This window comes from Rhopalosiphum maidis, chromosome 3, assembly GCF_003676215.2.
Source record: "Rhopalosiphum maidis isolate BTI-1 chromosome 3, ASM367621v3, whole genome shotgun sequence".
Taxonomy (NCBI): domain Eukaryota; kingdom Metazoa; phylum Arthropoda; class Insecta; order Hemiptera; family Aphididae; genus Rhopalosiphum; species Rhopalosiphum maidis.
The window spans coordinates 19,269,392-19,287,160 of NC_040879.1; the positions used below are offsets into that span (position 1 = coordinate 19,269,392).

The 17,769-nt window shown below is 29.7% G+C and overlaps 1 protein-coding gene and 1 pseudogene across 1 annotated transcript; one reads left to right on the plus strand and one right to left on the minus strand.

Moving 5' to 3' along the window:
- The first annotated feature begins 6,920 nt into the window (after window positions 1–6,920).
- LOC113557798 lies at window positions 6,921–8,261 on the plus strand (annotated as a pseudogene).
- A 3,108-nt stretch (window positions 8,262–11,369) lies between these two features.
- Window positions 11,370–13,295, minus strand: LOC113557799 (protein ALP1-like). Its single transcript, XM_026963347.1, has 2 exons — window positions 13,237–13,295; window positions 11,370–12,246 (listed from the first exon to the last, which is right to left on the minus strand). Exons 1-2 carry the CDS (start codon window positions 13,293–13,295, stop codon window positions 11,370–11,372), a joined length of 936 nt encoding a protein of 311 aa, XP_026819148.1.
- Window positions 13,296–17,769: the final 4,474 nt, after the last annotated feature.

The following is a 17,769-nucleotide window of genomic DNA, read 5'->3' on the forward strand; positions in this document are numbered from 1 at the left end:
TAAACACAAAAAAATTTATGATTTTTCAACAACAAAATCAATTGCAAATTTTCGCGATTTTAACGTATTTCGTAAAAATTTAAACTATAACCATTGATTATAAATACTATAGATAGCTCACTGCAGTACATAATACGCTGCGCCGTAATTACTCCCAATAGAGAGCGCTAAGGAATTCGGCCTATAATAAAATAAAATAATTATTTCTAATCGCCGTAATCGTCGCCGTAATCGTCACCGCGGACAACTGTTATCGTGCGTCGTCGTCAAACATCGTCGGCGGCGGCTTCGCAGACCGCAGTAGCCAGTAGTTCAGCGATTGCATTTACAGACGTCGTCGCCGCTGGCGGCTAGGAATCAGAATACAAACCGTTCAGCGACGAGTTCAGACCAGCTAATTTCGCCCGAAATTTGCTCACATAAAAAGCTTTTATCTGAAATTCGATTACCTACTCGCTTGTGAACATTTAAAATACTTTTGAAATACGTCGAAACTAATAACACAAAAGTAATAACAAAATTAATAAACTAGAAGGATTTCTTAAACCATGACTAAAATATTTTCATCAACATATTCAAAAATCAAGTGTTTAAAAAATAAAAAAACTAATTAAACTCATTCAAATGTTTTTTGATTTTACGACTAATGCAATTTGTACACTGGAAATAATAAATACATCATTACCCTGCAAAATAAATAATTTTTTTTACTGTTATTGACTTATATTACCACTGTGACACCGTACTTACGCCTGTGACCAGTGACTAAGCGTATTTTACAATTTATTGTTTTATTAAAATTTAACTTCTAATAAAATTCAAGCAAAAATATTATATTTTTTTCGTAATAAAAATACAAGAAGAATTGTAAATTAACAAAACAATTGAGTTTATTTTCAACTTTATTTACCTATTATTTCAAATCTGTTTATGTAACAATATTATAATAAATTACTTATTTTGTACACTGCATACATAACAAAACATTAATTACAAAATTATAATTTACCTATTTATTTATTTATTTTCAAATATTCGCAATTTGGCTGCATTTTGATAACTTCGCTTTCCAAGGTTTGCATTAATCCACTTACATTCCTTATAAATGCGTGTCCTAAACAGCAGTTGTAAAATAAATTCATAGTGATCTTTACACGAATTTTGTAAAACCAAAAAATGATTATTTATATGTCTTTTGGCTTTATGCAAAAGTTGTTTTAAAATTTGCTTTGAGCTCTTAATTTTAGGAAATGTATTTTTAAATATATTTAAACATATTGTCACTATTTGTGTTAGCTCATCAGATGGAGCTTTTAAGCCTTGTGATTGTTGCACATAATCGAACACCTTGTGTATAATTAAAAGTTCTTTTTTGTCAGCTAAGTGTTCATTTAGTTTGATTAAATTACAGTTGGCACAATTAAATTTATCAAAACATTTTTTTGCTAAATAACCAGAAAAATAAGTTATTGAACACGTCTCCAGTGATAAGTCAACATCATAAATTCCTTCATTTGACTTTGAACTATTGTCAGAATCGGTTGTTTCGTGAACATAATTTTCATTTGACAATTCACCGTTTTCTGATAAAATTAAGTTTTCTACAGGAACATCCTTCAATACTTCAACAGTTATAAATTCATCGTCATCCGATTCACAATTATTACAACATGTTGTCAAACATTTCATCAAACTATATGTACATATATGCCCAAAACAACAGCGAAACGTGCGGGCTGTGGGGTTTCTGTTGTAGCCATTTTTTTGTCGTATCACTGAAAATAGATTTTCTGATATATCTTGCGTTAGTCGATTTGTCATTAAAAAATTGTCTTTATTTGGCCGATAGATTTGCATGTCTACTTTTTCTTGTTCGTATAGTTCTAAAATAGCAGTTGTCGTCCAAATTATTCCAATAAAACAAGGGGGCGTACTGATTTTTTTTGTCTTATGGCATACTTTTACCGCTTCTTTAAATAAAGCTTGTGCTTTTTTCAAGTTGTCGAACACTATTGAATTTTTAGGACTTAAAGGTCTTCTGTTTGGATTTCGGTCATATAAATTTTTGCTGTTTGCCGAATCAAACATATTATTTATGACATTAATAAATTCTGAAGTATGTAGTGCTGTATTCGATTTTAGTTGCCCAGTAGCCACACATGTTTTTATAGCTGCAGATACAGAATTACTCAAGAGTTGGATTGCTAACTTGCAGGACATTTTTTGAAAAGGGTTAGGAGATATAGATGAGTTGGTGTTATTTTGGTCATAGCTCTTGCTGTTTTACTTTGGCTGTCAATTTCATACGTTTTTTTAATATCATTTATAGACACAACTTTATTGCCAATTTTAAAATCACCAGATAGTAGATTATTTCTTAAAATCTTGATAAGATGTGGCATATCGTAAATAAGAAATAATTTTTTGCCACATATTTCAGTTGAAGGATTATTTTGAGATGCACCTAGCAACGAAAACATCCGATGATTGTGTGTCCCTTGGTCACATAAAATGCAAGTGGACAATAAACCAATATCCACAATTTTTTTGACGCAATTTTTAACAATTTCGACTAAAGTATCACCTTTAACTCCACTGCCAGTAAAAAAATATCATAAAGGCAATTTCCAATTTTTGTAAAGACCACGAACCATAATTACTAACGCGTGAGAACCAAGTTTTTCAGTACGTCCCATATCACCTAAATCCTCAAACCTTTCTATTTCGTCCAAAATCTTGTTATATTCTAAAGTTTTCATTATAGAAACTACATCTAATAGAAGAACACATTTCTTTTCATTATAATCCATATTTAAAACTTTTAACCTTATTTGTTCTAAATATTTGGCCGAAAATCCAGTGGAATAGTTAATCGACCGTAGCCAACGTGTCACTGTACTTATAGCCGGCAATACAATTCCAGTCCTTCGCATGTATTTATAAGTCGAAGGTGACTTATAATATAATGATAGCGCAACTTTTTTTTCATTAGCTGACCAAGGTTTACGATTCTTGTGTAACAATTGCATTGATACTAAACTTCTTGAGTTTTTAGATGGAAAATTAAATATTTTAAATAAATCATTCACATTAGATTTCTGCTTTTTGTTTGTTTTTTTCTGTTTTAATGCCGAAATAATAGAACGTTTTCTTTTTAAAAGTTTTCGAATCCTAATTAACTCTTGTTGAAGTGCGCTTTTTTTTGGGCTTTTTATTTGTCTCATTTTTGGCATAGGACTGGGATAATCGATTAGTGCTGAGACCCAAGATTTAGTTGTAGGTGTAGCTATTGAACTCGATGGACTGTTTTCAAAAATTAGTGAACCAGGTGCTCGAATATTTGAGCAAGAATCGGAAACTTCATATTTACAATTTGGTGTCATTACTTTCAACGTTTTTGGTGAAGGTGTCAACCCTTAAACAAAATGATTTACAAATTAAAAATATATACAAGAAATATTACCGAAAACTTTGTAATAATTCTTCCAAAATTAAACCAAACGCTTTAAATTTTTTCACAACATTTAATTGAAAAAGGTGGGCAAGTGGATGTCGCTTTGCTGTACAGTAGGTTACTGAAATGGATGGAACTAAATTTGAATTCAATAATATAATATTGTTGTATACGAAAAAATATTCTGAGCGAAGATGGTATGTCAGCCTATAATATTACTATTAATAGGTAGACATAATATTTTATGATATTAAATTTTTGTAACCTACTGTACAGCAGAGCGACACCCACTTACCTGCTTATTTTAATTACTATGATTGATAATTTTCGAGATTTTGTTAAATTCTAACTTTAAAATTCATGATTATAAAAAAAAAGTTTGCCTATGTATTTTTAATATTTTTCAACTGCTATTGTAACAATATATCAGGAGCCTTATATTAATTTTGACGACAACTAAAATTTATTTAACATAATATAGTAAATAATATGTTGTGTAAATTAATTCAAGTGTCTAATACGGTTGTTCGTCATTGAATTAAAACAAATTAAGAAAATTGCTACATGAGAAATCGGGTGAATATCCAAATGTTGTAAAATTTAATTTGACTTTCATACAGACATTTTTTTTTTTTTTTTTGATAAAGCTAGATGACCTAACAATGAATCTTGTATTCAATTTTAAAATCTTAAATTTTAATGGAAAAATTTTATGAATTTCTAACTCAAAATAATTTGCATATTTTAAAAAATTTAAAAAACACACATCACTGTAAAATCAATAAATTCATCACTTCACTCTGAATCTAAAATTTACAAATTTTTAAAAATTAAAAATATAAGTATGGTAAAATAGATTTTATCATACTCGTGTTGTTGTCATTCTATAGTATTAACTAAAAATTAACTATAAATTTAAATTATACTGACCTTCAAACATTTCATCTGTAAATTGTTGACGACGATGTCGTGATTTTTTTGGTGTCGTTATGATTGTTTCATCAACTTGTGTGTATGCACCTAAAAATAAATAAAAGTGTCAAAACAAATGAAAATACACAAAAATATGATTTTTTCTTACTTATATATTTGTTTGGTACTGCATTACGGTTTAGTCGTGATTTTGGGTCTGTGGGATTAGAATAGGCATTTTTTTTCGAAATGAGATGAACATACAAACTTCTTTTTTAACTTTTTAGGACTTAGAGATTCTAGTTTAATATTTCCTAAATTAAAAAATGTTTTTCCATATTATTGCAGATTTTATTACCTATATTATAGATAAATTACGAATGTTAATTACCTACTTGGTTACTTACCAGAATTAATTATCCATATTTTGGACCTTTCTTCGTTTGATGGAAAAGGATGAAATATTATATTTGATGTATTTCTACGTGTATTTGTGCAGTTAAAATATGCACATTTGTCACTAGACATTGTAATTATTTGAGAACAACACAGTAGAAATGACGTATAAATGATTTCAAAATAACATAACAAAACACAATTCTATAGTTATTACGAGATACTTAAGTAATAAATATAACAACTAAGTCTTCAAAAAAAATTGAATGATCAACGAGTATCGTTCAATTTGTACGTCCGTAATGCGCATGTTTTCCGCATGTGTACTCAGAATAAATATAATATAATTCCAATATTTTGTACAAGCGTACAAGCACTGATTATAAATAGTAAATAGTTTAATGATACTATTTATAATCAATGGTATAATTTAAAAGAGCCGAAAATACTTAGCATTGAGTGTAACGTGAAGTCTATTGCAGGTATAATAATATTTTTATTTATGGAATAATATTTCAATTTAGAAAATATATATGATGATTGATGACAATGACTATAATATAGTAAATATTATGTGTAAATGCGTAATGTACTAATGTGTTTTAACAAACAAATATACTAATATGCATACTATAACCATAAATATGACTATACAATAACTAATTAATATATTTTAATAATTAGGGACTAATTTAAAAATAAATATTCAATCTATTTAATGGGGTGGAGGGGGGGTGTTACCGTTTAACTTACAGCTTACATTGAAAAGTGAAGACTATAAACAAACATTAATTTTTACTTTGACAATTACTTTGGTAATAATAATACTAATATTTAGTATCAATGTTAATAATCAAAAGTTAAATCATTTTATTTTATTATTTTTTTCAAGCAGTTGTAGGTAATGATTTTCATCAAAGAATCACATTTCTGGATACAACCATATTTAATTAAATTGTTAAGTTCTATTGTTATAATTGTAAATTGTAAAGAAAACTGTACTACTAGCTGAAATGGAAAGGGTACATTTTGGCCAAAAAGGAGGCCACCCATCTAGAATTATATTATTATGGATAGGTATTTAATATTTATTATTTTGTAATCCTTGGTAGTGCGCCAGTGTAACGACAAGTTAGGTACCAAGTTTACATTATAGTATTATACGAGTATTGTCTAATGTCTTAGTAGACGCTCCGAGAATTGAAACCAAGATAGGTCAATATGTACGTCTGTCTCTACAGTGAAAAATTCAAGACTAATCCCTACTCTTATGAACTATACTAGCGATTATTGCGGTACACGCCATAACTAAATATCGAGCGGAGCGCCCCGTAGCGTTACTCGCCATTCAGCGCGCAGCGTATTTTGTACTGCAGTGAGCTATCTATAGTATTTATAATCAATGCTATAACCCTTTCAGCCCGAGCCAACAAACTACCATTGTAGCAATTTTCACCTATCCTACACTTATGTGCATAATAATTAAATACCGAGCCTAAGTTTTATTTTAGTTCTTATTGTTTACTAACCTACACAAATGTGTATGTTAGATTCAAAATATTGTATTATTTTTATGAAATATGATACGGGTTTCGTTCCTACACTACACGATTGTGTATATTACCGATAACCAACCAGAATAATTCCACAATTTTCTATTTATAATTTAGTACATTTTTTTTTTTTTTAATATCTCATTTATACAGTCCAAATATAGTCAATTTCCGATGGTTATAAATAACTCGTATTTAACATATCTTATCGTAATACATATCGATTTAAATTAAAATATTACAATGTTTTAAATTTTTTTATTGGACATTAGTTGTTGTTCACCATTCGCGCGAAATAACGTCGTATTGTTGACCTACACATTTGTGCGTGTTCGGCTTATGTGTTAAGTAGATATCATAATAATTTTAAATATTTTTTGATTTTATTGAATTTTAATTTAAATATTAACTATGCGTCGTGCGAAGTTAAGTACAAGTTTTATTGAACTGATGGCTACATTAAGTGATTCAGATTTTGAATGTGAAAGTGGAGATGATTCAGATGCTGAGATGTTGGGGAATCAGATTCAGATGAAGATTGTGATAAAAGTATATATAATGGTAATGTACCAATTATTATTCCTAATCAAATTGAAGTACCAATTATGTCGGTCCCTGAACATGCAATAGGCGATTCTCCTGTACAAAATGTAGTAGAAGTAAACATTGGTTGGTCACAAAAACCATTTACTGGAACACTGTTGCCAGAATATAATACATATGGACCTCACTTGCCAATTAATATTCCCTCACCTCTGACTTATGTTCAAAAATATCTAACAAATCAACATTTTGAAAACGCTGCATTATACACCAATATGTACGCTTTAAATAAAATGGGTAAAGAAACAACAGCTGACGAAATTAAAATATTATACGGCGTTCATACAATGATTAGCATAATAAAGTACCCACGACTTCGTATGTACTGGAATAGAAGTTATGGTTTAATTTGTATTTCTCAAGCTATAACTAGGGACAGATTTTTAATTTTACGTACTTGTCTACACTATGTTGATATAAATAACCGTCCAACCGATAATAATAGTAAACTTTGGAAAATTCAACCAATTGTCGACCAAGTTCGTAACACTTGTAGGAGTATATCACGTTCGGTTGGCTGTTATTCAATCGACGAGCAGATGATACCTTTTACAGGTTGATGTCCCAACAGGCAGTACGTAAAAAATAAACCCCGACCTACAGGTTTAAAAAATTTTGTTATTACAACGTCTAAAGGCAAAGTTTTAGATTTTGAAATATATCAAGGTGCCGAAACACCGTTTCAAGATAAAACGTTGGGACTAGGACCTGCGGTTGTTATTCATTTATCTCAAACTATCCCCGAAGGATCAGTTTTATTTTTTGATCGATATTTTACTACTGTGTCGTTAATGGATCGATTGATAAGCAAAAAAATAATGGCTACAGGTACAATAATGTCAAATCGGCTTAAAAATGTTCATTTTAGTCAGGACAAAAAATTTGAAAGAGGTGCCTGGGAAGAGTTCACTAGAGGTGATAACAAAATTACAGCAGTTAAATGGAAAGATAGCAAATGTGTTACTTTACTATCTACTATAACAGGAGCAGAGCCACATGTTACGGTAAAGAGATGGAGTAAGACAGAAAGCAAAGAAATTGAAGTTCCTTGTCCAGCTATTGTAAAATCATATAATCAATATATGGGTGGAGTTGACGTATGTGATCAACAGATTGAATGTTATCGAACATGGGTAAAAACCAAAAAATGGACCCTAAAAGTGGCATTACATTTTATCGATTTAAGTATAGCGAACGCATGGATGGAGTACCGTGAAGATGCTGAAAAAATGCGACTACCTAAAAAAGAAATCTTGGACCTTATGAACTTTAAAATGTCTGTTGCTCAAGAATGGCTATCTACAACTGTAAAAAAACGTTCATTACCTGAAGAATCCAGTTAGTCAGATACTGAAGAAGTTCCTCAAAAATTATATAGGCCACAAAATTATAGAGCTCCAGTTCCACCAACAACAAAGGTAAAAGACGGATTTGAACATTGGCCCGAAGTAAGTAAATTATCAACAGCTAGGAACTGCAGGATGAAGAATTGCAAAAGTAGAACGAGGGTAATATGTACAAAATGTAATATTTATTTATGCCTTACAACAAAAAACAACTGCTTTACTAGTTTTCATAAAAATAAATAAAATATAGTCATATTTAATAAATTTTTAAACTAAAAATTAACTTAGTATAGGTACTCACTGTTTTTTATAAGTTTTAAAATTTAAAGTTAAATAATTATGTTAAAGTCGAGATGACTTATTTTTTTTTTGTTTTTATTTTATAAAAATATTTAAATTGTAATATATTTAAAAAATAAAAGTATGGTTATATTGGTGTATAAAAATATATTATCTTAATAATTATTACATTTATTGATACCTAATAACCTACACAAATGTGTTGGTATGTTTTTTGCTAACCTAATCATCAAATAATATTTCTAATAATGGTTTACAAGCCTACAATACTATAATGATGTATATATAATATATTTAAGTGTTATAAGCACTTGATATATTTCAGGTTTTTAGGGCAATATTGATTTACCTACACAAATGTGTAGGTCAGTACCTAAGTTATATTATTTTACAAATAATTTAAGGCTATTAGGTGTATTTCATTATCATACACAAATGTGTAAGTTAGAGCTGAAAGGGATAAACGTTTATAAAAAAATTTGTAACTAATAATTTTTGATTTTTTTTAAAATTACAATAAGAAAAACTCATTTAAGGAACCTTGTATTAAATTTTCAAGTTTTTTTGGTCATCTAAAATTTCACTTAGTTCAGAATCTAAAACAAGTTGTGAAAAAAAAAATTTTATCATTTGAATTTGAGTGTGATTCATTTTGGCACGCACATTGTGTTCTGTTATGGGGATTAAATTTTCAGTTGGTAGTGGGAGTGCATCATCAAAATGTTTTTGACCTGGTGCAAGTACTTTTGTTTCACGTAAAATATTATATAATATGCATGCACATGTAATCAATTTGTCTGTAGTTTCTGGGGCAGTAGCAATAGGTAGGAAAGAGTCTGAAATAACCGCATAAAATTCCGAAAGTATTTTCAGTTGTTCTCCGAGCTCTCAATAGTCGATAATTATATACAGCTTTTGATTGATCATGTGCAGATTGCTGTCTTGGATAAGGTTTCATCAGGTTTTCGTGTAGAGCAAAAGCTTTATTCCCTACAATGACGTGGGGTACAACATCATTTGTTCCGGGTATTACTTTTGGTGATGGTATATTAAATTTATTATTTTTTATTATTTTCCCTATTTGACTCTTTAGGTAGATACCAGCATCTCCCTCTCTACCATAGGAACCAATATCAACAGCAATGAATTTACAATCCGCGTCAACGACTGCTAGAAAAATGATTGAATAGCACTCTTTATAGTTAAAATATAATGATCAACTTCGTTTGGGAGCCTTTATTCTTACATGTTCCCCATCTATCATTCCGACACAGTTCGGAAAATTCCATTTTAAAAAAAATTGACTACTGTTTTGTCTTAGTTGTAGGCAACGGTATAGTTAACTCAAACATCCTTTTAATAATGGCCTCAGCAACTTCTTTTATTATGACACTTATCCAGGAATGACTAAGTCGATATTGAAAAGCAAGTGACAGAAAAGATTCTCCTGTGGCCAAATGTCTGAAATAAGAAATCAAATTACAATTTGTGTTTTAGGTTCTGACTGCTGTAAAAGATGGGCCTACATTAGAGATTATTATATTCGGCGTAAAGATAAGCCTGGCACTGGTTCAAGTGGAGAGGCAGCAAAGAATAGGTCTGTTCTCCTATCATTTTTAAATAGCCTTTCTTCATCACAATAACAAAACACAATCATCAATGTTGTTAGAGATGAGATTAGGTTTGACGAGACTGAATTTGTGGAAAACTCTCACGCTGACCTCGAAGAAAACATCACCCATATTGATGAAACAGAAGAAAATATGACAATCATCAATACCAATAATAACGAAGATAATAATAAGAAAATGAATGGTAAGAAAAACAACATTATGAGAGATAAGAAAAAGATAAAGTTAACACACTAGGAAGAACGATTACAGCTGCTGAAATAAATAGCTGAACGAAACTCAACTTCTGTTCAAAATGAATTGGACGAAACCGACCTTTTTTTTAACTCCATGGCAAAAATTGTAAAGAAGCTAGAAGCTTCCTCGGTACGAACAAGTGCAATTAAGGATGCAAATTTCGTCATTGGTCGGTAATGTTGAATTAAAGAGTGTTTTAGGCGATTCTAGACAGTGAGATTTATCAACAAGGTTAGGTTGATAAATGATTATCAACCTTAGATTATGGCGCGACATTTCGAAAACTTTTGCGTGCACCTTGACTATACCGCACGTTAAAAATAGCGCGCGATGGGTATTTTTTGTTGATAAGTACTAAATTAAATGAGCGGCTTCACATGGGCCGTAATAATCGCGTGACAGTAGGACAGTTTGTTATTTATCGTTTATTATTGTAGTCGTGATCGTGGTAGTAGCCAAATTATAATGTCAATCGATTTCAACATGTCCTCTACCGATGAAGAAACTCAGATTCTTAATGAAGATATTTTGGATGTTGATCTTTTGATAGCATCAGTAGAGGAGAGGCCGTTGCTATGGGATAAGACGTTAGATTCATACTCAGATCGAAACGAGAAGAGAAAATGCTTGAGAGACATATTTTGTATAATGAAACCAAGATTTGAAGAGCTGGATATAAAGGATCAAAAAATTATAGGTAAATTAAAAAAAATTGCATATTATAGTTTATTAGGTATGGTGATATTTTAAATATTAATCATAAAATATTATGCAGGTATTCCTAATAAAAATACAGAGTAAAATTATTGAACACGAGTTATAACTTATCATAGAATTGTTACTTAATAAATGGTTTTTGAACTAGGTATATTATTTATAGAGCAAAATTACTTGAATAACATTATTTTATTTATTTTTGTTCTAAAATATAATTATTTTATTTATCATTCTGCCAAGGTACCGCTCCAACTGTAGAAAAATAATCAGCAAATGTATTTCTCATATCACTCGCTGATCGTGTGCCACGGTCAGCATATGTAGTGTTTACATCCTCAAATCCATCAATAGAAAGAGTATCTTGAAAATTAATTCCGTTTTTTTCGCGTACATAATTGTGTAGAACGCAACACGCTTTTGTAATATCCACTGCTAATTCTGTTGTAACATTCATTGGTCGATGAAAAATTCTCCATTTATTGGATAGTATCCCAAACGCACATTCGACATACCTTCGCGCACGAGACAAGCGATAATTAAATATACGCTTATTTTTTGTTAAATTCCTTCCTCCATAAGGACGTAAAACATGTTGAGAAATGCCAAATGCCTCATCTCCTACAAAAACATAATCTACAATGATATCAGTATTCAATATTGGACAACTTTCAGGAATGTTAAGTTTATTTTTTTGTAGCAGATTCCAAAATGTAGAATTTTTAAAAATCGTCGAGTCTGAATCTTTTTCAAATGATCCTATGTCGACGTATACAAATTTATAGTTAGAATCAACGATTGCTAGCAGGGCAATTGAGAAGTAGTGCTTGTAGTTGAAATGTTGACTTCCAGTTCCTGTTGGTTTTATAACACGGATATGCTTCCCGTTTATCGCTCCTAAACAATGAGGGAAATTAGCACGTTGTTTGAACTTGGCTGCCGTATCTTTCCACATCTCCTCTGTCATAGAAGGCATTTGGATATGAGCAAGTTCTTCCCATACTACATTACAAACTTCTCTAACAATATTTCCTATCGTTGAAGCCCCTAGTTTGAATGAATAATGTAAATCTTGGAATGTACATCCGCTTGTTAGGTATCTGAAATATGTAGTTATAAATTTAAAAAAACGGGTAATAATATATATTTTTAACAGGAGATAACATCGAAAAAAAGTGGAAACACATTAAAGATGCGTATTTTCGATCAATTAAAGAAAATAAGCCTAAATCTGGGGATGGGGCGAATAAGAAAAGAAAAAAAAATTATATTTACCATGACCAACTGGGATTTCTTATCAAAACTATTCAACCTAGACAAACCACAAGCTCTTTACATATACAACCACAAACTGCTGATAAATCACTAATACATGATTCTTCGGTTGAACTACCTGTGCAACATAAAGAATTACGTCCTAATCAAACAAAAAAAAAACACCAAAAATGTTGAGGATAAATTCATGGAGTACTTGGAAGAAGCAACGAAACAAAAGAGTCAAAGTCACATTCAAGAAAAAGATGAACATGAGAAGTTTTTTGATTCGTTACTTTCTATTGTAAGACAATTTAATGATGATCAAAGTTTAATGTTTAGAGCAGAAGTTATCAAAATAGTACAAAAAATAAAAAATGGCCCAACCCACTCTTCGGTTCAACATCAACAAACACGACCACTGCAGCATTTTTATGAATCACCATATACCTACTATAACTATAACTCACCATCTAATGCATCTTCTTCTTTTATCTCATCTTCTCCATCGCCTCAACTTGTGTACCAACCAAATATAATTGCAGACGATCAGACGTTTACAAATAGCCCAAACACATGAGTTAATTTTAATTTAAGAATTAGATTTTAAATTTTTAACAGCTATTAATTATTTTATTTCTATATACATATAATATTCTTATTTAAAAAAGTTTGTTTTATTATTACTTATTAGTATTGATCAGGGAGTTCAATATTTATTTTATTTTAAAAATGTATATTATATATTTCGTACACATTATACACACACTGTTAAATGTTATGTTTCTATGAATTTGTTTTACTTATTCTAAAAAAAAATACAAAATAAATTATACCTTAACGTTACAGCCAATTTTTCAGTTGGAGAAATAGCCTTCCGCATATTTGTATCCATTTTTAAAAGTTTTTCTCCCAAGTAGGTGGATAGCAGCTCATCAAATCAGGCACGTAGCTAAGGGGTGGCCTGAGGTGGCCCGGCCACCCAAAATATTAACAGGCCACCCTGATGGCCACCCCATTACATTGAAATATTATTCAAATACCCAAGGCTCAAATAATTGGGTTAAAAAATTAAATATATTTTAAAATTTCTATTATCATATTTGTTATTTTTACATAATTGTCTTTCCGAACATAGTGTGACCATAGTGGTCAGATTACCAGGATATCAGAATTCAGAATAGAAGTCGTTCATTCATACCCGTCGTATTCGTCGTATTAACGACGATGCATCTATATTAATTATTATTATAAAGTCGCAAGAAATCGCATGTATACCTATTCCAGTAAATCGGAATTTCCAATCGCGGCATGACTTGTTAGTGGGTACCTAATCTATAAATATAAATTTAATCGCCGAGGTCTAATTAACTATAACAAATAATAATATAATGTAATGTATAGTATTTTATTACAACGGCGATCAGCGAATGAGTATGTGACCCGCATAATATTATTATTCACTTTTAATTTAAACATGTAATATTTAAAAGTAACAATAATATTGTGTCTCTATAATTCTGTACTATTTTCTTCTTTACCTAGCAATACAGCTATTATTCAGTTGACGTTTGAAGACTTGTGGTTGTGGTTGTCGCGAATTGTGATCCATGTACAGTGTATTAATTTAATAACTAATAATAGTATTTATAACTAATATAATACATTTATATCTACTCATAGTTATTTATTTTAAATTGTACGTAATTTTAAATTTTTTGCCATGAAAAGACAAATAACAATGCAAAATTATTTTTCTGCTAAGAAACTTAACAACGAGAACAAAAGTGTGGATTCTTCAGACATTATTATTCAAGGACAAGATGATATAACCAACAATCCAGGTAATAATTATGACTCTACTAGTAGTACGGATAGTTATAGCAATAGCGATTCAGAATCAAATATCGGCGATTTAATTAAAGAACCGGAGCCGAATACGAAAATTAGTGTTGCTAGTGTTTTAAAAAAATGTCCGGGACCTTCAGATATTTCTCAAAATTTGAACAATGAACCTACACAACCAAATTTAACATTTTATCCGAAAACTAAGTATGGTGATCGTTGGCGTCATTTTTCAAAACAATGGTTCAAATCATTTGCTTGGCTCGAATATAGTATTTTAGAAGACGCTGTCTATTGTTTTGCATGTAGAATGTTTTCAAAGCACTTTGACAATCAAACAACATTTATCAGTTTAGGATTTAAAAATTGGAAAAGGCGACTTTCAGTGATAGTGGTTTAAAAAAACATGATAAAAGTCAAGACCATAAAAATTGTTATGTAATGTGGGTGTCTTATAAAAACATGAAAACCAAAAGTATTCCATCTGTTTCTGTTCAAATTAATGAGGGTCATTTGAAACTTATAAAATAAAATAGAAAATACATTAAACGCATTGCTAGCGTTTTATTATATACCGGAACACAGTGTATAGCACAACGTGGTGATGACGAAAGCGTAAAAAGCTTAAACCGTGGTAATTTTTTGGAACTTCTTCATTTAATAGATGAACAGTGTGAAGTTGTAGGCCAAGATTTTCCCCAAAATGCCAAATATACCAGTCCTCAAATCCAAAATGAAATGATCAGTATTTTCAATCAAATAATTTTGGAAAAAATTAGCTTTGAACTACAAAGTTGTAATTATTTTGCTCTTATAGTTGACGAAACGAAAGATATAAGCAAGACAGAACAGTTATCAGTAGTAGTACGTTATTATATTCTAGGTTCAATACATGAAAGGTTCATGGGCTTTAAACCTGCTAAACAAGTTTTTGCAACTTTAAGTCTTAAAAAAGTTCTAAGTCCATTATTAATTTTACTCCATAAATTAATTAGCGATAAAGGAGATCGTTCAGTTACCGCTAAAGGTCTTTTACATCAAATAGATTTTATATTTGTATTAAATTTGGTAGTATTTTCTAACATACTAACTATGTTCAAAAAAGTTAGTGATTTTTTACAAGGCATTATTGCCGAAATGGCAGAAAGTATGGTATTAATAAAATCGTTAATTATGACGCTTACAAATATGAGAAATGATTCAAATGATTGTCTTAACGAATGTGATGGATCAATTAATTATATATGTTTTGAAAAAATGTACGAAGAAGCTTTATATATTTGTAGAGAAAATAATATACCATTACCCAGTGAACAAATCCAAAAAATAAGAAAAAAGCGTATTCCTCAAAAGTTTAAATCATTTTTTATTGATGAAAACATATCATTAGAAAATGAACGAGCTCAATCTAAAAATGATTTTCGTACAAAATTATTTTTGCCAATTTTAGACAAAATTATTAACGAGTTAGAAAATCGATTTTCCATTAATTCCAGTATTTTGTATGCTATTGATTATCTACATCCAAAAAATGCCAAATTTCTGAGCTATGATGACCTAAAACCTTTAGCCCAACATTATAAATTGGATACAGAATTACTAAAATCAGAACTTAAAATAATACCAAACACAATAAAAATTTACCGAAAAGAAAATCACAAATTTGATAAATTTTGTTGATTTATTGGAAAAATATAAAATTGTTTTTAATGAAACATACAAGATGATTATAATCTCTATTACAATTCCGGTATCAAGTGCAGGGTGCGAAAGGACTTTTTCTTGCCTAAGGAGACTTACAACATACATGCGAAATAAAATGACGGATGAACGCCTATCAAATTTATCGATGATGAGCATCGAAAAGAAGATAGCAAAATCTCTGGACTTGGAAGAAGTTGTAGATAAATTTGCTATAAATCATAATAATCGAAAAATTATTTTAGTATAGACTATTTTTTTAAATTGTATTTATTTTAACATACATTTTATGTATATATTTTTTATTCATATACATTATAATCATTATATATAAGGTTTATATAATATTAAGATAAAAATTATCTAATTTATTTGTTTATCAAATTTAGTTCTTTTTGTACCTAATTACACTAATTATTATATTCAGAAATTACAATTTTATTATATTATAAACAATATACCTATATATAAACATAATTCTATAAGTGTCTAATGTGGGGCCGTGGGGGGAAGTAAAACTGTTGGCCACTCAAGAAAAATATTGGCCATAACTGTGCCACCCTAATTATTTAATCCTAGCTAAGTGCCTGCATCAAATGCAGAAACAGTCATACGAAAAAAATTAAAAAACTTATCAGGATCTCTTCTGAGTCCTTCAAAAATTAAAGTAAACGCACCTTCGGATGGTCGAGAACTAACTAAAGGATGAACCCACATTTTCTTTTTTTTTCTTTTTTATTAGTAAACGGTAACCCAAAAACAAAATAATGTTTTCGTCTGCCATAGTTGGCATGTCATCACACACTGAAGAATTTTTTTTCAAATCGACAAGTTGAGAAATATTTTACGGTAAAATAAGGCTCGTGTGTTGCCAGCCTTACGGTGAATTTTTACATTGCACGTGACGTCACGGATTCGATAGTCGCGGCGACGGCCATACATAACACACGTCAATACTTATCAGTTTTTGGTTTAACTTAAAATAACTGCTAATAAACTTTTTTCTTCGAATGAACTAATCAAATGTATTTAAGAGTACCGCATAATTTTTCCACTGGTATAATAATAGCAAAATTCGGTTTTATCTTTTAGAAAAAAATAACATTTAAATTAATTATATTACAAATTTACCATATATTCACCACAGTAAACCTGTGTAATATTGTTTTGACGATCGTGATATCATATACTTATAGATGTCTTACGTCTAAATTGGCTATTTTAGTTATAACTTGTAGCTAATACTAAAAGTGAGTGAGGGCTCGTATAATATTATTATCTAGCAGTATTCTTATGAGTTATGACAGTAATAATAACAATTATAATATAATAATTGTTTTTATTTCATTAATATTAAACCAAAATGTGATATAATTATTTGAATAGAAAGTTAAAAATTACATATATTTAAAAAAATAAAAAGGTGCCCCATAAAGTAGAAAAATATACTGTTGAGTTTCCTAACTCAAATTAAAACTTAACCAACGTTAATGATTTATAGATTGATTAAAAGACACGATTCTATAAAAAATAAAGTTAATTTATTACTTTACTTTGAGTGGATTTTATAAAATAAATAAAAATGTTGAAAATAGTCAAAACTTTAATTGCGGCCCCGTACAAAACACTTAAGTGATTTAAGGGGTTTTGGTTATATGCACCTTAATTATAATTTTCATGTTTTACTTTTTTAAATCACAACATGCATTTTTAATTTCATATTCTTAGCAGAATATTGTTAATTATTAAGGTTTTAAATAATTTAGTACAGTTATTTGTTCTAATGCAGTAGGTATTATATTTATAATAACTCATTTTGCTTA